This window comes from Pleurodeles waltl, chromosome 12 (assembly GCF_031143425.1).
Source record: "Pleurodeles waltl isolate 20211129_DDA chromosome 12, aPleWal1.hap1.20221129, whole genome shotgun sequence".
Lineage (NCBI taxonomy): Eukaryota > Metazoa > Chordata > Amphibia > Caudata > Salamandridae > Pleurodeles > Pleurodeles waltl.
In genome coordinates this window covers 662,835,606-662,862,712 of record NC_090451.1, presented here as the reverse complement: position 1 = coordinate 662,862,712, position 27,107 = coordinate 662,835,606, and the positions used below count along the sequence as shown (strand labels likewise).

Sequence of the window (27,107 nt, the reverse complement as noted above, 5' to 3'; positions counted from 1 at the left end):
GGATGCTCAAGCTGCTGCACAGCAGATTATACAATCTGGCCTGGATACTTCGGATTCCGTTGCCCGGGCCATGGGAACATCAGTGGCTACAAGGAGGCATGCCTGGTTAAGGTCCCCTGGTTTCTCATCAGACTTACAATCCACCTTAATGGACCTTCCATTTGACGGGGAAAAGCTGTTTGGGGACAAGGCAGACTCTGCCCTTGAACGGTTTAAGGACTGTCGGGCTACAGCTAAATCCCTGGGATTAGAGACCTCTACTACAGCGCCTTATAGACCGTTTCGTAGGTTCCGAGGGTTCATTTGAGGCTCTGCCTTTCGAAGGTCACAGTCTTACGCCCAGCAACCTGCCAATCTGCCCTATCGTGCCTTTAGAGGGCGGGGTAGGGGTAGGGCTAGAGGTCCAGCCCAGCAGCTCTCTTCTTCTTCATCCTCCTCTGGTGGACAACAGCAGAAGCAGCCCTAGTTTTCCCCACTTTATCATCCATACTTCTCCTGTAGGGGGAAGATTGAGTCTTTTTCTGCAGAAATGGAGGTCAATTGCAACAGACTCGTGGGTGCTAGGAATTGTAGAAAAGGGCTATGCTCTCCCCTTTCAGGAGTTCCCTCCTCCCTTTCCCCCCGTCCCTCCTTTTGTTCAGAAGACCATCTTCTGTTGTTGCAACAGGAGGTTGTCACCATGTTGTCAAAGGGCGCTATAGAGTTGGTGCCGTTGCAGGAAAGGGGTCAGGGGTGTTATTCAAGATATTTCCTGATTCCCAAAGTGGACGGTCGGTTGCGGACGATCCTAGACTTGAGGATTTTGAATTTGTTCCTCAAGCAGGAAAAATTCAAAATGCTGACCCTAGCGCAGGTGCTATTGGCGTTGAACGAAGGAGGCTGGATGGTGTCTGTCGACTTGCAGGACGCGTACTTTCATGTTCCCATAATCAAGTCGCACAGGAAGTATCTCCGTTTTGTGGTCGGATCGCAACACTACCAGTTTGCTGTCCTTCCTTTTGGACTTACTTCAGCACCTCGGGTTTTCACGGAGGTGATGTCAGTTGTTGCAGCACATCTCAGGAGGAGGGAGGTAGCAGTTTTTCCCTACCTGGACGATTGGTTGATCAAAGCCAAGTCTCCAGAGCTTGTGTTGTCTCATCTGCGAATGACAACCCAGTTGTTGTTCGATCTGGGTTTTTCTGTAAATGTGCCCAAATCTCACCTAGAGCCCTCTCAAAGCCTCCTGTTCATAGGGGCAGTACTGGACACAACAATGTTTTGGGCCTACCCCCCGCCTCAGCGGGTTCGGGACATTCAGGTGCTGATTCCATTGTCTCAAATTGGAGCAGCAGTTCCAGTCCTCAAGGTCTTACGCCTGCTTAGGTCTGTTTGCTTCTTGCATTCTGTTGGTCACTCATGCTCGCTGGCATATGAGGGCTCTTCAGTGGTGCCTCCGCAGACAGTGGTTCCAGCACAAGGGGGATCTCAGGGATTCAATAAAGATCTCCAAGGATGCTGTGGCGAATCTTCTTTGGTGGGCAGAGGACGGCAACCTTTCCCAAGGAAAACCGTTTTCACTGCCTTCTCCAGTGGCCACAGTGATTTCGGATGCTTCCACTCTAGGGTGGGGAGCTCATCTGGGGGACCTGGAGATCAAGGGTCTTTGGTCTCCAGCGGAACAGATGTTGCATATCAATCTGTTGTAATTGTGGGCAGTACGTTTGGCGCTGAAGGCCTTCCTCCCTTCCCTTCGCGGTCAGTCAGTTCAAATCCTGACGGACAACACTACCGCAATGTGGTATATAAACAAGCAGGGAGGAGTAGGGACGTACCTTCTCTGCAGAGAAGCCCTGCGACTCTGGTCCTGGGCTCAGGACCATCAGATTTGCTTAATAGCAAATCATTTGGCCGGGGTGCTGAATGTACGAGCGGACGGTCTGTCACTTCTCATTAGATCATGAGTGGCGTCTCCATCCGGATCTAGTCCTCCACATCTTTGGGGTGTGGGGTACTCCTCAGGTGGATTTATTCGCCACTCGGGAGAACGCACATTGCCCGTTATTCTGCAGCCTCCAGTATCCGATGCAAGGGGCGTTGGGGGACGCGTTTCAGATGTCCTGGAGCGGCCAGTTGCTTTACGCGTTTTCCCCCATACCCTTGATTCCTCGGGTTTTGAGGAAGATTCGTCAAGACCGGGCCCAAGTCATCTTGGTAGCACCGGACTGGCCGAGAAGGGTATGGTATACAGACCTGCTTCAACTCTCTCAGTGCCCTCCGCTCTGTCTCCCGCTCAGGGCAGACCTCCTCTCGCAGTCGCAGGGGCAGGTTCTACACCCCCACTTCCAGAGCCTGCACCTTCATGCCTGGAGATTGAACGGGGCACCCTGAGTTCCTTTTCTCTCCCACCGGATGTAGTGGATGTTATACTATCGTCCAGGCGACACTCCACTAAATCGATTTATGCCGGTAGGTGGGCAAAAATTGTGCTTTGGTGTGGAGAGAACCAAAAAGATCCCTTGAAAGCCCACCTTTCAGATGTACTTTTGTTTGCTCTTAGTCTGGCTAAGAAAGGCTGTGCGATAGCTACAGTTAAGGGTTATTTGGCGACTCTGTCGGCGTTTCTTTGCCTTCCGGACCAGCAATCTTTATTTAAGTCTCCAGTTGTAAACAGGTTCCTTAAGGGTTTGGTGAATAGATTTCCTCCTACTCCCTTTCACATGCCTCAGTGGGACTTAAATCTTGTTCTGACATTCTTAATGGGTTCGCCTTTCGAGCCCATGCATTCATGTCCGTTGAGATTTTTAGTCTTTAAGACCGTTTTCTTAATAGCAATCACTTCTGCCAGGAGGATTGGAGAGCTTCAGGCACTTTCCGTCAAGCCTCCCTTTACCATGTTTTTCCCTGATAAAGTGGTTCTAAAAACCAGGGCTGCTTTTCTGCCGAAAGTTGTCACCCCTTTTCATATAGGGCAAACTATCACTCTGCCCGCGTTTTACCCTCCTCCCCACCCGTCTAAAGAGGAAGAGAGGCTCCATAGGTTGGACCCTAAGAGGGCCCTGAGTTTTTACCTAGAGAGAACTAAGGACTTTTGCTTAGATGATCAACTGTTTGTTGGGTATGCTGAACAGCGAAAGGGCAGAGCGGTCCAGAAAAGAACACTCTCCAGGTGGGTCATCTTGTGTATTAAGATTTGTTACTCTCTGGTGAAAAAAGTCCCTCCTGAAGGTATCAGGGCCCACTCTACTAGGGCTAAGTCTGCATCTTCGGCCCTAGCGAGAGGAGTTCCGTTAATAGTTATATGTAAAGCGGCAACTTGGGCGTCCCTCCATACTTTCGTGAAACATTATTGTTTAGACTCTGAGATGAGGAGGGACGGTCATTTTGCTCGCTCAGTATTGCAGGATTTCTTAGTGTAATCAGGCGGGCACCCACCACCGAGTGCGTTACTGCTTGGGACTCTATTCATAAGGTGAGGAATCCACAGGTAGTTGTATCCATCAGAAGAACAAGTTACTTACCTTCGGTAACGCTTTTTCTGGTGGATACACTGACTACCTGTGGATTCCTCACGGTCCCTTCCGCCTCCCCGTTGCCTGCCTGGTTACACTCTTATCTTGCAGTTTTTGGATTAATATTTCTTCTTATATTTATATATTTGTATATATCTATCTATATATTTTGGTATATTCATGTATTTGAGGTGATAATGTGAATATATGGTTTCAATAGACAAGATTTTTGTGTTCGTATATATTTATATATTTCAGTTTTCATGGTCGGTTTACACCTGCTAGCCGTAAAGGCATGAAAAAAGTGAGGTGAAACTGACATCAGTACGCCGACCTCTTATTGGCACGTTGACGTCAGACGGAGTCACGTGGAGCCGTGCCATTATGACGTCCTCGTCGACGTAGACAGCTAGGAAGAAGACTTTCCGTCGGATGCTGGCGCAAGGATCGAATTCATTAGGTGAGGAATCCACAGGTAGTCAGTGTATCCACCAGAAAAAGTGTTACCGAAGGTAAGTAACTTGTTCGTTACTGCTGTTGTCAATTCCAAGGGGACGCCCTAGCCTACTTTAGTTTATCACTCGAAATGTCTGAACAATGTGTTAAGCCACAGTAAACCAGCTCCCAGCTTGAGATCAGTGATTTATAAAGGGGTAACCGTTCCACAGCTGTTCAACAAAAAGGTTTTGAAGCAACCAAACTCATCCTTATACTGAGATAATAACAGGAGGGAGACTGAGCATTAGCCACATATGCTAGAACTTCCTCGCACAATGAGTAAGAACTAGGCTATGAACTACGAACATGCCTGTGTAGTGGGGTTTCGCGGTCACTGCCTTGTGGCAAAGAATGGAAGACCATATTCTGCAATAGGCACATGGCCAGGTCCTAAGATGAGGAAATAAATGTATGACCGTGATATATGGTGCTGCTCTGGTTGGAAAGACTAAGGAGCTTAAACCAGTGCCATGTGTGTAATCTTACTGACGCATGTTAAAATAGGCTGGGGACGAAACAGTGGGAGTCATAATATTTTATTTGTATTTTTATTATTGACCTCATTTATATCGACTCCACAATATTGACTACCTCGATGATGTAGTTTTGGTTGATTTTGTGGAGTCAATATTTCTGTAGCTTGATATTTTTTTACCTTAATATAATGTTGTTTAAAGGATGTTTGGGGCCCTAGGCAAGGCAGATTTTGGGGGACCCTGTTCAGAAGATGTTTTAATTTTAGTACCAATTTTCAGCTACTTTAAACCTGCATGATGCCAAAAAAAACATTCAAAAGTGGAAGGTAAATGAAAAACAGTTGACTGTTGAACTATACCTTGCCAGGGGCCACAAAATCCTTTAGACGGCATTTGACATTGAGAGGCAGAGGAGGGCAGAGAGGAGAGAAGTTGACATAAAGAAATAGATGGAGATAAGAGAGAAAACTCATTTTCCCACAAGACACTTTGGAAGGAGGGGGCCCTGGGCAGTTGAGCACTTTGCCCATGCCTTAAAATGACTCTGCCTTAATATTATGACATAGAAGCTGCAGGCCTGGATTCTTCTATTTTAGCAGTGAAAATACCTATCTTTTTTTTTATTCTTCACATGCTCCCTTCTTTTTAAGTCTCACCTGTGGCATTGCATGGGCTGTTGCTTGAAAAAGATACAAGGGATTTTCAGCCCACCTATTGCTTAACATTCACTGTGTTCTTTGTCACTTATTTGCTGCCTTCTAATTGGCCAATGAAATGCCACTTCCTCTCCTTTTAGCTGGTGCATAGACCAAGTACTGATTACTTCAGCTTGATTGCTTTCCTTTTGCTATTGCATATGATTGAGGTACTATTTTTTTTTTCTTCTTCCCGTGTTGCTTTCAGTGTTGCTTCTTCCCCTCCCACCCCTGTTGGCCTTGTTGCTTCTTCCCCTGCTATCTCCACCACTGATTGTCTTTGTTGCTTCTGCCTGCTCCCACCCATCCTGTTGTCAGTGTTACCCACCCACACCTCCCATAAGAAACAAGCATTTGCAATGCAATGGTTTTCGTGTTTACTTGAGTTAAAGCTGTTAGTGTTGGAAACTCCTAACTGGACTTTTCTTGCCACATATACTGAAAAGTAAAACAGTTTCACATAAGGAGCCGACGGCCGCCATGAGCGCAAAGCAAACACACAAAAGGAAACAGAAGCTTGCTTGCAATGAAACATATTGGCAAAAGTGCAATTATTCATGTAACCGACAAAAGTGCAAATATCCATGTAACAGGGTCGATGTCATGCACAGCGCTCTACTACTGCCCAGCGAGATCATGTTGCCTACGAAATAGAGACAGAAACCATACGGAAAACGTGGAACCTCTTATGTTTTCAGTAGTTGGCCAGTGTGCTTGAGGTGGGCTAAACACCGGAAAAAGACATGACATATGCATGCCTTTCACTAATTAAATCAAGCTAATTTTAAAAGGCAAGCCCACAAACCAACCAAACTGATGGGCTTGACATGCGCATGGCTAAAAGCCCACAGAGATTACACCAGGGACTGAGCGCTTTGCATCTAGAGTCTCTGGACGACATCCTACAGGCTTTCCCAGGGATATTTGAAGGTATAGGATGCCTCAAAGACAAGCAAGTCACCCTCCACATAGATCGGTTAGTGCAACCAGTCGCCCTCCGACACAGACGAATAGCCTTCCATTTGAGACCTCTTGTGGAGCGAGAGTTGGAAAAACTTGAAGCTTCTGGCATTATCGAGAAGGCAAATGGTCCAACACCATGGGTTTCGCTAATTGTAGTAGCAAGAAAACCGAAACAACCTGGAGAGGTCAGAATCTGTGTGGATATGTGACTACCCAACACAGCGATAAAAAGAGAACAACACCTCACCACAACAATACATTACCCCATTGGAGAGCTGGGTGAAACTAGGTGGTTCTCAAAGCTAGACCTACAGTCTGGGTATCATCAGCTAGTCCTTGTGGAAGAGTCAAGACACACTACCACATTCTCGACCCACGCAGGACTTTACTGCTACCAGAGACTCAATTTTGGCATCTCCAGTGCGGCAGAGGTGTTTCAAAACGCAATATGTGAGCTCCTAATGGACCTCCCTGGCACCATCAATGTCAGTGACAACATATTGATTTACGCCAGAACCATACCAGAACACCACACATGACTGAAGGCAGTCATGAAGGGGATACACGATGCTGGACTCACCCGTTATAGAGAGGTGAGCGTTCCTCAAAGACAAAATAAGTTTTTTGGGGATATTCCTTCTCAACACAAGGGGTGGCTCCAGACCCCGAAAAGGTGAAGTACGTCAAGACTGCGCCCCCACGCACAAACATAACAGAAGTCCAGAGTTTCCTAGGGATGGTAAATTACTGTGGGCGGTTCATCAAAGACCTCACACTCCTAACCCAACCCCTCTGAGACTTGACCAAAGCCGCAAACATGGTTGTGGGGCCCAGATGAGTCTGTTTCAAGTGCCTAAGGACGCAGTATCAGCTGACACCACTCTGCGATATTTTAACCCCAAGAGAGACACCACCATTGCAGTTGATGCCAGTACCATGGTGCTAGGTGCAGTCCTGATGCAAAAAGTCCAAGCCAAAGAATGAACCCTAGTGACTTATGCGAGCCGCTTTCTCACTGAGACGGAACAGACGTACTCGCAAATTGAGAAAGAAGCAATCGCAATTCACTGGGCGTGCAGCATTTCCATTTATGTCTATGGACACCCATTCACTGTCACAACGGATCACAAACCGCTCAGCCCTCTATTCAATGGCACAGCCTCCAAGCTGCCACCCAGCGTACACTCATGCCATTGGTGCCAAGTGACAGGAGAATCGAATGTGCCAGTTCCTGTTGTAACAGAAAAAAGACCCCAGAAACCCTTGGTCTCCACCAGTCCTGACTTTGGAAGCCCCCCAGATGGCCGCCATATGCTGGTACTGATTGACGATTTTTCACATATCCAAAAGTGGAAATAGTACCATCGCTGATCGCGACTGAAGTAATCCCGAAGGTAGAAAAAATAATTGCCACCCATGGTATGATCCAAGAGATCCGGTCCGACAATGGTCCTTATTTTCAAGGCAGAGAATTTGCTGACTATCTAAAGTCCCTGGGCATCCGGCACAAGAAGATCACCCCTAGGTGGCCTCAAGCGAATGGAGAGGTAGAACGATTCATGAGGACATTAAACAAACTCATCAGGATAGCACCTGCCAAGAAGGAGGGGCCTGAGATGGCGATATATTTTTTTCTGCAGGATTACAGACAGACTCCACACTCCTCCACTGGAATCGCGCCGAGCCACCTATCCATGGGCCGTGTAGTTACTGATGTTATTCCTCACCACGAATCATGGACACCAACACCAGGAAATGAGACATGAATACCTGAAGCGGAAGGACTGCAGAGGAGCAGATAGGACTGCACGAAACATTTCCTGGTTCCAGTGATTTCAAACTTCTGACCATGCTATTTATACCGAAAATGGGTTCAGTCATGTTGCCCCAAGTAGAGGAACTGTCCGAAGATGACTGGACAGAAAGGTAACTGGGGCGGCGGACTGAAACTGACGATGGTGGTGAGTCACTGGAGCAGGTTAGTGGATCTATTGTCACTCCACGTGAAACCCCACCAATGGCAAACCGCACCAACTGCTCCAGGTATGAACTGCAGGGCAATCCTGTACCTTGGACTAGATTGAAAGACCACCTGGTGTGAGTAGTGCCATACTTTTTCTGAAACACTGTTATGTACTCAACAACTATATTTATTTTCATGTCTGTTTCGAAGTTTCACTACGTGCCATTTGTTAATGTTTTCTATTTGTGATTTTGAGAGTAGTGTCGCGCTTGTGACGCAACACGCGCAGGCACTACCATTGAAGCTCAAATGTGAGGGGTTCCGAAATACACACCCCTACCTGTTTTCTTTTGTGTAAGTGACCCTCGGGTCACGTGAGTTATTCAAATAAAAGGGGCGTGGAAGGCGGGCGTGTTCTCTTAGGACCACGAATAATATACAGAGAGCACGCTGCGTCAATGCCCCAAAACCGTCAACGTGTCACATTGCTTATTAATGCACACTACAAAAGAATAGCGCGACATTACATTACCTTCCCGAACCGACCCTCACATGTTTAAGACTCCACACACACTGGAGGTTTATGAGAAGTGAGAAGAGACGACTGCGGCCGCATGCCTCATCTCCTGAGGTAATGCAGACTAACAGTGGGATACCACAACAAGCCAGGCCCTGTACCTAAAACCCTCCCGACGGCCTCTGCCCCAGCTCCACCGACACTCCACTGGAATACACGTGCTATTTCTTTCTATTCATTTCTGTCCAGACCCATCTCCATGTCTAGCTCACTGTTTGCGTTTCCAACCTAAGCAAGTTCTAATGCGAAAAAAGTATGTCTCAGAGTTGGGGAAAATGTGACTGAACGAGAGCAGCCAGAGGCTCTGAAAGAAGTGTAGTTCTCTTACAGGCCGCCGTCCTGTGGTACCCTGAAACGGGACTGGCGCCTCTCTACCCAAACACTGTCAGGAATACAGGAGCACTTGTATAAAGGACAGAAGAGGCTGGCACGCCATCTCTTGCGCAGTACAAACCCCTACAGCCCGAAAACAAGGCTCGGTGAGTTGATGACTTTGCTGCAACAATAAACAAACTACCTCCAACCCACAGCGTTCCATCCTTGCGGGGCCAGCAGAAAGTCTCTCCGTCAGTGGCCTATAAGTGTCACGCACTCTAGTAATATTATTGACAAGCACCCTTCTCTTCTCGTTCCTTACATTCGATAATATTACTCAGAGGAGGCTGGTAATATTGATGACAAGCAGCACGACTATTGGGCCCAACTCTATAAAAGTACCGTTTAAGATCGGTAGAGATAACTGTTGTCTGGTGGTCGTCGAGTTATGTTCTCTTAACGTCTGTGGCGTCATCGATGATTGACAGGGGTGAGACTACCTAGTCAAAGGAAGTGCTCAGTTCGCTAGACTGTAAGTAATCATAAGCGGGGAGTCGCTGTTACGTGATTTTTCCTTATCATAGGAAGACAGACCTCTCACATCATCCCTTGCTATTTTACATAGTAATACTAGTTAAAAATTCGGTTTCCTAAATACCGGGTTTCCTTTATCTCGTGCAGAAACTAAATACATCACCTTTCCATATTTTATAGGAAACCCACATCCCATAACTTCTCCATGTAGTAATTGCAATCCTTGCTTTGTCGAGTTAGGTTTGTTCTCTCCTAATTTCATTACGTTTTTTTTTTTTATTAGAGATTCACTCGAGAGGATTTTTCTCACCTTGGCAACTAACTTCTTTGTATATGATCCTAACTGATATATCTTATATTAATCTTTTAGATTTATTAACATATGGGAGACTCGTGTTCTAGTTATGTCACTCGCTTTCAAAACGAATACCTCTACGTGTGCTACTGCATATAAGGAGATAATGTTATGGATCTGATTCCCCTCCTTAATTTATTTACAGATCATCAAGCCATAATAATATTGTAATTTCTGAAGAATTCATGCTACTTAAGTGTACCTTAGAGAGTAGCAAGAGTTTCTGTTCCTGTTCTTGACTGTCCCTACGTTTTCCACTATTAAACTGCTAGTCAGTCAGTTGAGTGTAACTGAGAGGGGCGTCCCTTGCAGTACACCCAAACGTCGATCACCTGCTTCTGCTACAATTAGTTGCCTTTCCATTTTATGACCCAGCAGTCAGCCGGGTTGCTGGATGTATTCTCATTAGCAAGTTACTTAAATGGCATATTATCTAAGGAATCGTTGGCCTATTCTTATTCTTGGTTCTACTAAACTTAGGTTCACTTGTAGTCTTATAGCCGCAATAGACGAACCCTTTGGTATGTCAGACTTCCCTCAGATTTTGATTCTTGTTTTTCCAATTGATCTGCGATTGTTTTCATCAGAACGCTACGCCAGAAAGGTTACACTGTTTTGGCTTGGGACAATGTTACACAATGGCTCAGAATTTGTGCACCAGAAGGAAAATCCAACCTTATGTGTGGTGCAGGGGTATTGACCACAGGGCCTGACTAATTGTGGCCTTTCCCTGTGCCAAACCTTACCATGGGCAGTCAACCCAAACCCCACAGGCCGCCAACCTGCTTTTTTTCTTCTTTTATTAAAAAAAAGAAAAATTCAGATAATCCTGCAGTACCTGCCACATTAGCTTCCACTCCATTACCACGGATTTACTCTGTACGCTTCTCCATTTTTTTTTCTTCAATAGCTGGGTTCCCTTCATTAGTGGTTCCGGGTCAGGGTGCTCTTTAAAAAAAAAAAAAAAAAAACGCTTTCTGGAGAAATGGACTGAGTCCCAGTGTCCTGTAATTGCGGCCACAGCATTTTGTTTAGAGTTGCAGCCATCCAATCAGATTGTCTAGTTCTGCAGGACCATGACAAGTCATGCAGTACCAAAATGGCTGACGGGGGAAAAAGCTCCCTCAGGCAGTCAGAAGACTATATTTTTTTTATTTTCTATACCACAGGATTACCATTTGACAAACTGTCCAGGTATATCTAACTGTTTAACCCATTCAAGCACCACTTAAAACACTCCCTTGAAGATGGCTTAAGTGATATACACCAAATCACAGAAAACATGCTTTTGAGTAAAGTTGTACGTTTCTGCCAAATTTGGTGTAATTCCATTCAACCGTCTATTCCGTATCAGAGAGCAAAGTTTACTATTGGAATTAAAATTGGAAATTCATGTTTTTGGGTCCCTCATTTTTCCTTGGTCCTTTCTTGTCAATTCACCATGAAACATTCTATGAAGCAGTGAGGTGGATGAACTTTTTATAGAAAGTTGTTTTGCAGATTTCTCAAATGGCGCCAAAGATATTAGCAAACCAAAAAAAATGTCTTTTAATGGAAACTTCAACCTAAGTGTAATTACACAGTGATGAACGTTACCTTTGCTCAGGGAAATGCCTTAGCTTGATTTGGTGTAATTATTTTCTGTAGTTTTCGAGAGATTAGTCTTTAAACACATTTATGGTGGGCTTGAAATTGTTAAATTATAGAGATTCTGGACTATTAAAAACCATGGTCCACAACTCTATTCTTGTGGCCCTTCTGAGGACACAAAATAAAAAAAATAAAAAAATCTGGTTGGGCGAGGGAGCCGCATCCACAAACCCAAAGTTGGATCTGCAGACCCAGAGCTCTCTGGTTAGCTGTCTGAAACTTGAAACAAATGCTACTGCTTTGTTTATAGGAAACATTGAAAAGAGCAATACAAGGGACGGAGTTGCATCCCTCAACACCTTAGTTCATGCGGTGTGGCTCCTCAAGGGCCAACCCTTAAGGTCCTTGAAAAAAAACTGAACTTATACCTGGCCAAGAGACTGTGAAGCCATGGCAAGTGTCTTGGACCTTAGCTGGAACATCCGCAGAAGGCCCAATGTAGGCCATAAGTCAGTGCAAGCCTTATGACCGTGTCCTGGATCCCCAACAAAAATTTGATTAAACTCGGGCTGGCAAAAGGGTAGGCCCTGCTGTTAATCTTACTGTGCTTGGCGAAAGGCTGAGGGTTTGCAGTCTGCAGTATGTTGGTCTCCCACAGTCAGCTGGGCAAAGGGCCTGGCTGAAGCCCAGGCCCTACTACCAACATACACAGCACATGAATGGTTTATGACAAGGCCTGGCAGTAGGGCATACCCACTGCCAAACTATACTGTACACGCTAAGTCAATGCTTGCCCACCTGTTGTGAATAGGATGCAGAGCCTGGCTGAGAGCCATCAGGAGTTGGTTATCTTGGTGTGCCAGGCGCAGGGCCTGCACAATAACCATGGTGAGCTCACATACTAAATGTAAGAACCAATGTTATACATCAGAGTTAAAACAAATACATCTGCTTAACTGGTGGGGGTAACAGTGGAGGATGGGCAGATGGGGTATCAATAAATGGTGGGCTGATGGGTTACTAGTATAAGGTGAACGGATAGGAAACCAGTGTAGGGTTGGCAGGTGGCTTTGGATGTCCTTTAGAAGAGGCTCTCCAGGAGGGAATATTACCCAGGGAATCAAAGTATAAGTACAAAGGAATATTTGTCATTGTGGCCACAGTCTCGTATTCTGAGGAGTTGGAGTAACCTCTGCTGTTCTAAAAGAAAAATCTCGAGGAGTCCTGCTGCTATAGCAGAGAAACAATTAGCCAGTTGGTGTTACTCTGTGCCAATTGCAATATAGTGCCAGGCAAAACATCCTTTTGCACACGAGCCCAAGGCCTGGACACATTTGCCAAAGTTAAGCCTGAGGTGGAAGGGTAAAGATACTACTAAGAGGTTATTAAGGGAGTAACCGCTTCCACTACAAATATTTGTTTTTCTCACACCCATACTTAGTTGTTTTGCGGTTTCAGACCTGCAGAGCTCCACAGGGACAGAATGGAATCCTTGTAACAAAAGTGATTTCCTGGAGACTAAATTAGAACACTGGAATTTAGGAACACTATTGAAGACAATGGAGTGGCCGAGGGCCAATAATAGCTGATGTAGACGTCTGCACCAACATTCTGATGCTTACGTTATTTGTCCTTGTTTAATTTAGAACACTTTATCCTCAGTGATTGAATGTTCTGATAGCATTTCATCTACACAGGTTGTTAAAGCCCTCTCTCGTGTTGAATGCTCTTACCTGTTGTGCCGACATGGACTATAACTCAAGTAGAGGGCATTCAAAGGCTGCTTTAGCCATCAGCAGCGGCTCCACAGAAGACAACGAAGTGGTTCGAACAAAAAGATAATGGTTGGTAGAGACCTTCTGTTTCAACACTGCAATGTTTGTCTTTCTGTTTCTCCCTTTTTAAGTTACACTACCTACCCTAGGTAGGGGGAATCTTCCACTAGCCTGATAGCCATGCTGCCTCACGCTATAACGGCTGTTGAACGCCATAAGCCTTGTTGTAAGTCCTTGTCTGTGGCTCAGACCTATAACTCGGATTTGGAGTCTTTGTCAATCGTTATTTCCACCGGCAACAGGCCACAAAGCCTAATTACAGTCTGCTGACATTTTCTCTTAGGGTCAGGGCCCTTTTGTCTCGAGGCTGCCATAACGACATTATTGGTTCATGAACTTTTTTCTTTATAAACCTAAATGTCTGCAATAAACATCTGTGGTGGAAAAGGTGTTTAAGAAAAACATACATATTTTAAAGAGCCATTTACTTCACCACTTGATTTCTTCACGTTGCCTTACCTGTACCATGGTTTTCATGGAAGAGGCAGAGCTTAAATAAGTCATCATTCCCAATCCAAGATGATGTGCACACTGGATTCCAGTGGATGCTTCCCAATCCAAGATGACTCCTTAACTTCGTGTGATGTCATTTCTGTTGTCTGGAATCTTTAAAGCACCATCATTTTCCAGGAAGTGGCAGAGAACTACATCTCCATTCCCAATCCAAGATGAGTGAGCATACTAGATTCCTCTGGCTGCTTCACATTCTAACAGAGCTCCAGTATTTCCCATGATGCCACTTCTTGAGTCTTTAGTATAAAAATCTGACGGTATCAGGGGAAGGTGCACAACGATGCAGTCAGTATTTTTGCTGCAATCCCCACCCCTTTATTTAGTTTTTTGTCCCATCAGTTTTCCCTTAGGAATTTATTTGAATTCAAGAGTCTTCAGCAAGTCTCTCCTTCAAGTTTCCTGATTCCGGATTCCACACTACTTGACATTGGGTGCTTTAGTGGCCTGAAATCAAGCTTGATGGCTTGATTTCCACATCTACTCTTGATCTACATTTCTGAACTTTATCTCCCTTCTGTTGCTGAGAGAAGGCTGGCAGGGGCAGTGCTCTCTGCAGAGAGAAAGGGCTGGCAGAGGCAGTGTTTCCGGAGAGAGGAGGCTGGCAGGGGCAGTGCTCCCTACAGAGAGATGTGCTGGCAGAGGCAGTGCTCCCTACAGTGAGATGGGCTGGCAGAGGCAGTGCTCCCTGCAGAGAGACGGGCTGGCAGGAGGCACGATGCCTGGGGCAGCAGAGGCAGTAGTCCCTGCACTTGAGTGATAGCGGTGGTCACACAGGAAGACCTGGGTTGGCAGAGGCTGTGCTCTCAGCAGGGTCTGTGTAGTATGGCAGAGGCTCTCTGGAGGGCAAGAGCTGACTTGGCGGGACTGCGCTGGTTCTGCTGGGTTGTGCGCCCTGCACAAGCAGGTGCGGTCTAGCAGGGGTGTGCTCAGTGCAGGGTCGTTTTGGAGCTTGATCCCATTAAAAAAACAGGTCAGGTAAAGGCTGCGTCCCTGTAAAAAAGAGAGTATCTGCAGATGGTCCAGTCTGGCCTTTCATTTGCTGTGCTCCCCAGTGACACAATCCAGTCTGGCACACACTGTGTTCCTTACACGCTCAAGTCAGATCTGTGTACCCTGCAGAGCCATGCCATTTAGTAAAGGAGAATTAGTGCCCCCTGCAGGTTCAAGTGAAGTCTAGTAGAAGCTTTGCTGCTTATATTGGCAAGGCTGGCAGGGCCCTGCTCCAGGCAGGGTAAGGTCTGGTCTGGCGGGGCTCTACTCCAAACTGGGTAAGGCCTGGTTTGGCTGGGCTGGGCTCCAGGCAGGGTATGGTCTGGCTGGGCTGTGCTCCCTGCAGATTAGGGTCTGGTATGAAAGGGCTGTGCTCCCTGCGGGGTAAGGTCTGGTGGGGCTAGACTGTGCTGCAGGCAGATTAAAGTCTGGTCTAGCAGAGCTGTAATCCAGGCAGGATAATGTCTGGTCGGGCAGGGCTGTGCTTCCTGCAGGGTAAGGTCAGGTGTGGCAGGGCTGTGCTGCCTGACGGTTAAGTTGTTGTCTGACAGGACTGTGCTCCCTGCAGGGTAAGGTGTAGTCTGGCAAGCCTCTCCTTGCTGCAGGTTAAGGTCTGGCAGGGCTGTGCTCCCTGTAGGGTAAGTTATCGTCTGACAGGGCTGTGCTTCGTGCAGGATACAGTGTTGTCTGACACGGCTGTGGCCCCCTGTAGGGTAGGGTAGGGTAGGGTAAGGTCTGGTCTGGCAGGGCTGTGCTCCCTGCGGGGTATGGTCTGGACCGGCGAGGCTGTGCTCCAGGCAGAGTAAGGTCTGGTCTAGCTGGGCTGTACTCCAAGCAGGATAATGTCTGGTCTAGCAGGGCTGTGTTCCATACAGACTGAGGTCCGGTATGGCAGGGCTCTGCTTCCTGTATGGTAAGGTAGGGTGTGGCAGGGCTGTGTTCCCTGCAAGGTACGGTGTCGTTTGACAGGGCTGTGCTCCCTGCAGGTGCGGGTCGGGTCTGGCCAGGCTGCGGGTCCCACAGGGGTAAGTCTGCAGGGGATGTGTTCCTTTCGGGGGCAGATCATGCAGGATCGTGCTCCTACAGGGGCAGCCTGGTAAGGCTGGTGCTCCCTGAACGAACAGGTCGGGTCTGTCAGCAGATGTTCTCACTACATTAGGTCGATAAGTGCTGCGCCTCCTGCTGGTCTGGGCTTGCAGATAGTGGGTTTCATGCTGGCAGCTCTGGCAGGGCCTTACCCCCTCCATGGGATTTCCCCGACTGAAGGGGGTGTTCTGACTGGAGGAGCAGGGCACTTCTGACAGAAGTTGTGTTCACTGCATAAGGCCTATCTGGTATGTGCTGCGTCCGCTGCTCATTTGGGGTGACAGCTAGTGGGTTCCACGCTAGGCTAGCATCTCTGGTAGGACAATAGCTCCCTCCATGGGCTTGCCTCATTTGAAGGGGGTGTTCTCACTTCAGGATTAGGGCTGGTCTGTGATCCTAAGGTCACTATGGTGACAGCTGTGCCCACGTCTGGTCTGGCAGATACTGGGATCCATACGCATAAGGTCTGGCGTTGTTTGTGCTCCCTGCAGAGACATATCTGGTCTGACAGAGGATGACCTCACTGCATAAGCTCAGTCTGGTAAGTTCTGTGCCCCTTGCTTGTCTGAGCAGACAAACACAGGGATTCATACAGAGTAGGTCTGCTAGGGTGTATGCTCCCTGCATGGGCAGATCTAGCAAGGTTTTTGCCTTCTGCAGGGGTAAAGTTGCGTCGTGTAGAGGCTGTAATTCCTGCAAGCCTGGTCGTGTACAGGCCGTGCTACCTTTAGTGGTGGGTCTGATCTGTAGAGGTTATGGTCATGGGTGTCTGTTTGCAATCCCCCCTTCCCCTAGATTTAGGTGAAGCCTGGTGTGCAGGCTCAGTGAAGCATAACACTTCAGCGGACGTAGTGTTGCATGCACTGGTACGGCCGTGCCCCCTGCCAAAAAGTCTGGGATGCCGCGGACCCTAGCAGATGGGTGCCCCTTTTCTGCAGACGCCCATGGCTATGATTCCTGCAGGTCTGGGTTGATAGAAGTTACACTCCCTTATTGTCTGTGCGGGAGGAACTGTGCTTCCAACAGGAACTCCCTGCAGGAGAAGGTCTGATCCAGCATGCTTTCTACATGCAAGTTCTGGTACATGCTGTGCTCCCTGCAGGGATAGATCTGGTCCAGTAGGTGGGTTTGCTCATTGTTAGCAATGAGTTTCCTGGTTAGCTAGAGTAGGCATCTCAGCCAGGCAGGGACCACCACTCTAGTCAGGGCAAGGGAGCTACACACCCAGGATAACCTCTGCTCACACCCTTATTAGCTTGGCACAAGCAGTCAGGCTTATCCCAGAGGCAATGTGTAGGGCGTTTGCACAACACACAACACACAACAAATGCACCACAAAGAAAACTCAACAACAAGTTATATAAAAATAAACTGTATTGCATAAAACATCAGTAGATCACACACAACATGTAGCCGTATTACCCTGCTACACAAGTAGTTGTCAGAACATCACACAGGTTACTAGTACACTGTGCAAGCAAGCAGTAGTCAGGTAACTACTGTTCTGCAACACAAGCAGTAGTCAGGTCATCATTATAACCAAAATTGCACATCATAATGGACACACTGTCACGAATGTCAAGACATCATCATGAATGCTCAAAGAAGAGAAACATTCCCAAATGGTAGGTCATCGTTATCCCAAAAATAAATGCACATATCATGAAAACATTTTAATGGGCATTTGTCATAAAACACATCACAGAGGAAACATCACTGTGCATATCCTACAGCCCCTGAAACCGAATTTTTGCTCATGCCAGCAGGAAACATGAATGGCACCAACTTCAGAATGTGACAATGCAACCAATAATGAATCATATCTCCTCCGTAATATCTGTTGAGTTACTCGCACAACCCTATAGGTCCATGGTGGTTTATACCCCAAACCCACTAGGTCATGTGTAGGAGCTCCTGCGCTCCTTTTACATCCAGTAGGGTGGTCAGAAGAAGGCTGGGGAGGCACAGGACCTCAGACAAGGTTCTCCGCTGTGTCCTGCATGCCGTACTATACTGCCCCCAAAAGTATGTCCAGCACATGACTCTCATGGGGCAGCTTACCTTGGTGCTCTGCGTCCGGAATAGGAAGAAAAAGGGGCGTATTGGGCATTGCGGGCCTCTCCCCCTTTCTAGGGAGAATGCAGGGTTTTTACTGAGCCTCCTGGCTCTGGGGCCTTGCTCAAGACCTTGCCAGGTGCCGGGTCTCCAAAAATGACCCTTCTGCAGCTGCCCGCAAGTGCGATGCGCAGCTGACTTCTGCTCTGAGGATCTCCCTGCCCGAACAACATGCAGCCGGATGGGGAGGAACTAAGATGGCTAATCAGGTCGCAGCAAGGCCTCCCTTGGTCCTCTGTGATGTCCAGCTAAGGTTCCTGCAGCCACACGCCCGCACCCAACAAGGTGGGTGAGCCTCCTCGACCGCAATACTACCCTCCTGGGCTGTGGCGGGGATTGCACCCAAAGCAGTTGTCTGCCTGTGCCCCGAGGGGACTACGCAAAGCTTCGCACTACCTCTTCGGCGACAAGAGAGCCACACACAAGGGGACATGGGGCGCTTCCTGCGCTCAGCTAGGCAACATCCAAATAAGCGCTCTGGGCAAGAAATATAGCGCTTTTTACGCGCAGAGGCCCCAAGGCTGCCCTCCACATGTTTCACTAGGACAAGGTACACTGCACTTGTGCCCAGCTGAAAAAGCAGGAGCGCTGTCTATGTGCTGTTTGGACAAAGAAGAATAAAGTGCTGATAAATGCGTTTGACAAGAACAAGAAGCACTCTTCTTGTGAAAGAGTGCCAGTGACGTAAAAGTGCAGGGGGGGGTCATGCCACTCAGCCCCTGGAGACAGCTGATGAGGGCAGAAGGCTGAAGGGCTCAGGCAAGCAGTCCAGCACAGGGATCCAGAAGAAAGCAGGGGCAGCCCTTCTAGTAACCTAGCAGGTCACAGGTCAGTCCCACAGCAGAGCAGCCCTAAGGCGTTTCCTGGTGAGTCCTTCCAGCATCTAGAATTCAGTGCTTAAAGTGTCCATCAGTGTCTAAAAATGTGGGGGGGCAACCCACTGTACTTAAACTCATTTTGCTCAGCTTTCACAAAGGTGAGGAGGGGGTTCCAACCAGTTCCAGGAATGTCCTCTTCTCCTCCAACTCTGACTCCAGACATCAGTAGAGGGTAAACGAGCCCTTTGTGTGAGGCCAGGACACAGCCTTTGCAGATGCATATGTGCCCTGCCTCTACCTCTCCCAGCCCAGGAAGACCATTCAGTATCCAGATGTAGTCCTGTTACATCTTGACCCTCCCTGTTTGATGGCTGTCTGGAAAGTATCCACAAAGTCCAGCTGTCACTACTCCACATGTGAATTGGAGTCAATCTGCAAAAGAACCAAAGTTATAAGCACAGAGAAATGCCCACTTTCTAAAAGTGGCATTTGTACAATGGTAATAAAAAAAATCCACCTACACCAGTAAGCATCATTTCTCACTTTCATTCCAACCATACCAAACATGCCTACGCCTCCCCTCATAGATCAGACAATAACACTTAGCCATATGAAAGTGCATTTGCAATGCAATCCTACGAGAGAGGCAGCACTTGCAGCAGTGAGACACGAAATAGGCTGTTTGGCAATCCTAGGACAGACCACACAACAAGGCACATGTCCTACCTCTTACCTACATAGCACCCTGCCCATAGGACTATCTAGGGCCTACTTTAGGGTTGATTTATATGTAGTAAAGAACAAGTTACTTACCTTCGGTAACGCTTTTTCTGGTGGATACATTAGCTACCTGTGGATTCCTCACCTTATGAATTCTCCCATGCGCCAGCATCCAATGGAAAATCTTCTTCCCAGCTCTCCACGTTGGCGAGGACGTCCCAATTGCACGGCTCCACCCGACTCCGTCGGACGTCACGTGCCAATAAGAGGTCCTCGCCGGCGTACTGACGTCAGTTTCACCCATTATTTACATGCCTTTGAGGCGAACAGGTGAAAACCGACCTCACAATAGCTCAAATGAATATATACATAAAACCATAATGATGTAATACAATTATAACCATCATTTATATATACATAAAATTACCAAAACATATATACACTTGTAAAACAAAAGCCTTGGTATGACCAGACAGGCAACGGCGAGGCGGGTGGGACTGTGAGGAATCCACAGATAGCTAATGTATCCACCCAAAAAAGCGTTACCGAAGGTAAGTAACTTGTTCTTCTCATGAATACAACTACCTGTGGATTCCTCACCTTATGAATAGACTCCCAAAGCAGTACCGCACTCGGAGGTGGGTGCCCGACTGGTTACACCAAGAAATCCTGCAATTCAGATCGTGCAAAATGGCCATCCCCCTAACCTCCGAGTCCAAGCAACAATGCTTCGTGAAGGTTTGGAGGGACGCCCAAGTTGCTGCCTTGCAAATATCCACCACCGGAACCCCTCTAGCCAGGGCCGAAGTGGCAGACTTAGCCCTGGTCGAATGGTCTCTAATACCCTGAGGGGGAACCTTCTTTACCAACGAGTAGCAAACCTTGATACAAAGAATGACCCACCTGGAAATCGTTCTTTTATGGACTGCTCTGCCCTTCCTCTTTCCAATATATCCCACGAATAGCTGGTCTTCCAAGCGAAAGTCTTTTGTCCTCTCAATATAAAAACTGAGAGCCCTTCTGGGGTCCAAACGATGGAGCCTCTCTTCCTCTTTGGAGGGGTGAGGAGGTGGGTAGAAAGATAGAAGGGTAATGGACTGCCCCATATGAAAAGGAGTGACAACTTTAGGTAGAAACCCGCCCTGGTTTTCAGCACCACTTTATCAGGAAAGAATAAAGTAAAGGGAGGTTTAACACTAAGAGCCTGAAGCTCACCAACACGCCTAGCCGATGTTATAGCTATCAGGAAAACCGCCTTAAGAACTAAAAATCATAACTGGCAAGAATGCATCGGTTCGAACGGTGAACCCATTAAGAGTTAAAATGAGATTCTGATCCCACTGAGGCATAAGAAAAGGAGTGGGAGGAAATTTATTAGTTAAACCCTTTGAGAACCTAATAACAATAGGCGATTTAAACAAGGAGGGCTGATCCAGAAGGCAAAGTAAGGCTGACAATGCCGCCAAATAGCCTTTAAACAGTTGCAACTGCACAACCGTTCTGTGCTAAAGCTTATGCAAACAACAGAACGTCGGACAGATGGGCCCTCAAAGGATCAATATGCTTCTCTCCATACTAAGCTACCAATTTTGCCCACTTGCCGGCATAAATAGTCTTAGTGGAGTGTCGCCTGGCTGATAAAATAACATCCACTACCTCTGGTGGGAGAGAGAAAGAACTCAGATTACCCTGTTCAATCTCCAGGCATGAAGGTGCAGGCTCTGGTGGTGGGGGAGTAGAACCTGAACCTGCTCCTGCAACTGCGAGAGGAGGTCTGCCCTGAAAAGGAGAGGGAGCGGTGGGCACAGTGAGAGGTGTACCACACCCTTCTTGGCCAATCTGGGGCTATTAAAATGACCTGAGTCCAATCTTGGCGAATCTTCCTCAGAACCCGAGGAATCAAGGTTATGTGGGGAAATGCGTAAAGCAACTGGTTGCACCAAGAGATCTGAAACGCATCCCCCAAAGCTCCTTGCACCGGATACTAGAGGCTGCAGAATAACGGGCAGTTTGCGTTCTCCAGAGTGGCAAACAGATCTATGTGTCCACATGCACATTGAGCACTCCGGCCAGATGATTCGCTACCAAGCAAATCCGATGGTCCTGAAGCCAGGACCAGAGCCGCAGAGCCTCTCTGCAGAGAAGGTATGACCCCACTCTTCCCTGCCTGTTTATATACCACATTGCGGTAGTGTTGTCTGTCAGGACCTGAACTGACTGACCGCGAAGGGACGGGAGGAAGGCCTTGAGAGCCAGAGATATCACCTGCAAGTCTAACAGATTGATATGAAAAGTCTGTTCCACTGGAGACCAACAACCCTTGATCTCCAGGTCCCCCAGATGAGCTCCCCACCCCAGAGTGGAAGCGTCCGTCATGACTGTAGCCACCGGAGGCGGCAGTGAAAACGGCCTTCCTTGAGAAAGGTTGCTGTCCACAGCCCACCATCGTAGATCCGCTGCAGCGTCTCTGGAGATCGTTATCGACTCCTCGAGATCCCCTTTGTGCTGAAACCACTGCTTACGGAGGCACCAAAGGAGAGCCCTCATGTGCCAACATGCATGAGTGACCAACAGAATGTAAGAAGAGAACAGACCGAGCAGGCGTAGGACCTTGAGGACCGGAACAACCGCTCCATTTTGAAACATTGGAATCAGCGCCTGGATGCCCTGAATCCACTGATGGGGAGGATAGGCCCGATTCAATGTTGTATCCAGTACCGCCTCTATGAACAGAAGGCGCTGAGAGGGCTCCAGGTGAGACTTGGGCACATTTACCGAAAAGCCCAGACTGAACAACAACTGAGTTTTCATCTGCAAGTGATGCAGCATGAGCTCTGGAGACTTGGCTTTGATCAACTAATCATCCAGGTAAGGGAATACAGATATTCCCTTCCTTCTGTGACTTGCTGCAACCACCGCCATCACCTTCGTGAAGACTTGAGGTGCTGAGGTAAGACCAAACCGAAGTGTTGCTACCCCACCACAAACCGGAGATACTTCCTGTGTGACTTGAGCATAGGGATATGAAAGTAAGCATCCTGCAAGTCGACAGACACCATCCAATCCTCTTTGTTCACCGCCAGAAGCACCTCCGCCAGAGTCAGCATCTTGAATTTCTCCTGTTTGAGGAACCAATTCAACATCCTTAGGTCCAGGATTGGTCTCAATCAACCATCCTTCTTGGGAATCAGGAAATATCTCGAATAACAACCATGACCCCTTTCCTGCTCTGGAACCAACTCCTCCGTACCTTTTGATAACAGGATTTGAACCTCCTGCTGCAACAACAGGAGGTGGTCTTCTGAACAAAACGAGGGACGGGGAGGGTTGGGAGGGGGAAACTCCTGAAAAGGAAGAGCATATTTATTCCTCACAATGTTCAGAACCTAGGAGTCTGATGTGATTAACTCCCACTCGCAGAGAAAGAGACGTAATCTTCCCCCTACACATGAAGTACGGCTGAAAATGGGCAGAAAACTAGGGCTGCTTCCCTTGTTGTTGTCCTCCAGAGGAAGAGGATGATGCAGGGTGCTGCTGGGTGGCTCCTCTTGTCCAAACCCTCACCCGCCCTCTAAAGGACCTGTAAGGGAGGCAGTTGGACTGTGGACTGAGGTGTCCCACAGTAAACGGCTCCATGCCCAAACCCCCTGAACCTCCGAAAGGACCTGAAAGGGGTAAAGGTGGAAGCCTGCAGACCCAAATACTTTGCTGTGGCCCTACTGTCCTTAAAGCGCTCTAAGGCAGAGCCAGCTTTAGTACCAAAAAGCTTTTCCCCATCCAAAGGCAAGTCCAAGAGAGCAGACTGAACATCCAAGGAAAAGCCAGAGGATCTCAACCATGCATGCCTTCTGGTAGCAATATAGGTACCCATCGCCCTGGCCACCGAATCTGTAGAATCCAGACCAGACTAGATTATCTGCTTAGCCGCTGCCTGAGCATCCGACAGGAGTTCTCTAAATTGTCCTTGCACCTCCTGCGGCATGTCTGGAACCATAGCCCATGCTGAATCCATCAGGGCGTGGGCATATCTACCCAATACACAGGTGGTGTTTGCTGCTTTGAGGGCCAAACTGCAAGAAGAAAAAGTATTCTTCGCCGATTGCTCCATCCTCTTGGACTCCCTGTCCGCCGTAATCACAGGGAAAGAGCCTGGTGCAGACCGTGTGGAACAAGAGGCTTGAACAATTCGGCTCTCTGGGGTAGGATGTTTTGACAAAGATCCCATATCTCCAGGATCCACCCTATACCTCCTTGCCACAGATCTGTTGACAGCTGGGGATGACACAGGCTTCCTCCATACCTCTAAGATAGGCTCCATAAGAGCATCATTAAACGGAAGCAATGGATCCGCTGAAGTCGAAGAAGGATGCAGGACCTGAGTTAGAATATTTGTTTTGACCTCTGCAGCAGGCAACAATGGAAGATTCCAAAAAAATTGCTGCTTTCCTGACCACAGTTTAGAAAGAGGCCACCTCCTCCGTAAACTCCCCTGGAGAAGAAAGGTCCCATTCCGGGGAAGTGTCTAGCCCACTGGCTGAGTCAAGTCCTTGATATTCCCCCAAGGGCTCTACATTCTCTCCTTCCTCCAACAACTGCCTTTGGTACTCCTGTTCCTCCAAAAGCCTTAAAGCTTTTCTGCGCGACCTCAGCCTGGCCTCTAACCTTGGCGTCGACATAGAATTAGCCGACGTCTATGACACCGGCTTCAGGACTGAAAGGCGCGGACCAGGAGAAGAAGGCTGACCACGGTCTAATCCGGAGCCATCCGGTGCCGGAGCAGATCCCATTGGCGCTGTGGTCACCTGAGACTCAGTCATCTTTGTCGACTGATAAGGCGATGGCATCGGTGTCGCAGGTCTAAAAGGTGATGTCATTGGCACTGAACCTGCACCCTCAGCCAGATAGAAGGGCATAAACAGCACCGCCTTGTAAGGAGCCAGGGAGCCCAACGTAAATGCCAAAGATCCGTGGGACCAGCCGGGGCCATAGCATTAAACATAGAAAACATGGCATTAAAAAATGCTGCTGGATCTGCTCCCGGAGCCAGGAAGGCAGGATACCGCTGGTCTCCATGCGGCGCTTGCGCCGGTTGAGCATCCAAATCCTGCGCCACAGGTGAAAAGCAGGGAGACTCTGGAGGCGCGACCACCTCTAAGACTGACTGTGCCGGAGAAGCCTGAGGGCTTTGAGGCTGTGGAGTCACAGTAGGACTAACCTACCACGGTGCACGGCGCCATCTAGATGGAGACCTGGACCTCGAACAGCTCCGAGCCGAACGACGCCGCGAGTCATGACGACGTCGCTTATTGTGCTTCTTCGACGAAGTGTGTGAAAACAACCTGTAATGGCTCTTAAACCCTTTTTTTCGCCTTAGCCAAAAAGAGCTTGGCTTATCTTTCCTTCAGAAGCTTTGGATTCATGCTCTGGCAAGATACACACTCCTCGACGTCATGCTCGGAGCTTAAACACCAAAGACAATCATCATGATGGTCAGTAACCGACATGCGACTCCCGCACTCTCGACAAGGCTTAAATCCCGACTTCCTAGGAGGAGACATTGTAACCAGAAACAAGATTGTAACTAGAAACAAGTTGGAACACCTTCAACAGTAGCGAGAGCTAGGAGAAAACCGTTAGCGTCGAAAGCACAGAAAAAAGCTCAACCTCTGCATAGGGGGCTGCACACCCTGATCTGCCAGGTGATGTACTGCTGCAAGTCTTGACTGGCTGGCACTCTGCTTCCTACAGGTTTGATTTGATTGAGGCTGTGCGCCCAATATGCCTTTTCTGGAATGGTGTGTGCTCTCAGAAGCGTGGGCTTTGTTCTGTTAGTACCTGTGCTCCCGGGAGAGTCTGGCTGGGTCTGGTAGAAAAGAGAGTGTGCTCCCTGCAGGAACGGGACTGGCAGGGGGCACTCTCTCCTGCTGGTGCAGGTCTGGCCTGGTACAAACAGTGCTCCCTGCATAGCTAGGCTGAGGACTATTCTCTCTTAGGAGGAAGGCAGGACAGGGATTGTTGTTTCTGCAGGGATAGGTCTCTCACGCAAGGGCAGGTCTGGTCTGGTACAGCGGTCCCTGCATCTTTGGGGTGAGAGCTGTCCTCCCTGAGGTGACATGTATGGCAGGGGCTGTGCTCCCTGCAGAGACAGGTTTGGAGGGGTGCACTCGGTCCTGCTGAGGCAGGTCTTCTTTCCCACAGGCAGTGCTCCATGCATGTCTAGACTAAGGGATGATCTCCCTTAGGAGGAAGGTTGGGCAGGGACATTGACTATAGTCCCTACAGGGACAGGTCTCACGCAGGTGTGGTCTGGTACAGCGCTCCCTGCATCTTTGGGCTGAGAGCTGTCGTCACTGGGGTACCAGGTGGAGCAGGGGGTGTGCTCCCTGCATAGACAGGTTTGGAAGGGGTGCACTCGTTCCTGTTGGGACATGTCTGATCTGGCCGAGGTAGTGCTCCCTGCATCTCTGGGCTGAGGGCTGTTCTCGTGGAATCAGTGGTTAGGGCAGCGGCTGTGCTTCCCGCAGGAACAGGTCTAACGGGGTAACCTCTCCCATGCTAGGGCAGGTCATGTCTGGTACAGACAGTGCTCCCCGCAAGTGGGCTAAGGGATGTTCTCCCTGGGAAGGTGGGACAGGGCCTATGTTCCCTGCCGCGCCTGCTCTTGCAGAGATACTCTGTCTTGCTGGGGCAGGTCTGGTCTGGTACAGACAGTGCACCCTGAGGGATGCTCTCTCTGAGGTGTCAGGCAGGGCATGGGCTGTGCTCCCTGCAGGGCCAGGTCTTGCAGAGGTGCTCTTTGTCCTTTTGGGGCAGATCTGATACAGTGCTCCCCGCATCTGGGCTGAGGGTGTTCTCCCTGAGGTGCCAGGTAGGGTAGGGGCAGTGCTCTCTACAGAGACCGGTTTGGCAGTGGTGCACTCCCTTCTGCTGGGGCAGGTCTGGTCTGGTTCCGACAGTGGGGTGAGGGATGCTCCCTTTGGTGGCAGGCAGAGCACGGGCCGTGCTCCCTGCAGAGACAGGTCTTGTTTGACAAGGACTGTGCCCCTTGCGGCAATAACTCAGACAAGGGCTGCACTCCCCGCCGAGAGCAGGGGCGGGTCTCTGTGCTGGGCTGGCAGTCCTCGCAGCCCGAAGCACTTTTATGGGAGATGGTGTCGGCAGGCTACAGATGGGGCTGGGCTGTCTATCTGTGATTGAGGGCTCTTTGTTGCTCCTCTGCGCCCTCCACGCCAGACCCTCCCCCTGCCCGAATTTCCCATCCCAGTTGGTCTCTCCCAGCCTCTCCTCCCAGCATTGCTGAGCCTCAGTGCGGTGCTCGCCCTGTCTTGAAAGCATCCCTAGAGAGCACAGAACTCCAGACTCGAGAGCCAGGCTCTGGACAGCTCACACCCAAACATGCCGAAGGAGGGTCCCGCGGTGATCGCCCGCTTGCTCCTTCTCTGCCTCCTGTGCGCTGTGAAGCCCGCCAAACAGGAGCTACAAGGTAAGAGAGGGCTGATACCGGGGTGCGTTATCCCCCTGCATCCTGACGAACTGCCGTGTTCATAGCCATCTGGTTCATGCATGCTCCTGC

At 48.8% G+C, this 27,107-nt stretch overlaps 1 protein-coding gene across 3 annotated transcripts in view; it reads left to right on the top strand.

The window, feature by feature from the left end:
• THBS3 (thrombospondin 3) overlaps positions 1-27,107 on the top strand; it is a 246,044-nt gene that overhangs the window by 89,863 nt on the left and 129,074 nt on the right. Inside the window, exon 1 of one of the 3 annotated variants that reach the window (XM_069218424.1) lies at positions 26,656-27,017. The exons of the other annotated variants lie outside the window; for them this stretch is intronic. Within the exon in view, the coding sequence (XP_069074525.1) occupies positions 26,930-27,017 (88 nt within the window). The 5' untranslated portion in view covers positions 26,656-26,929. Of the gene's footprint in view, positions 1-26,655; positions 27,018-27,107 lie in introns of those variants that run through there. 3 annotated transcript variants of the gene reach the window in all.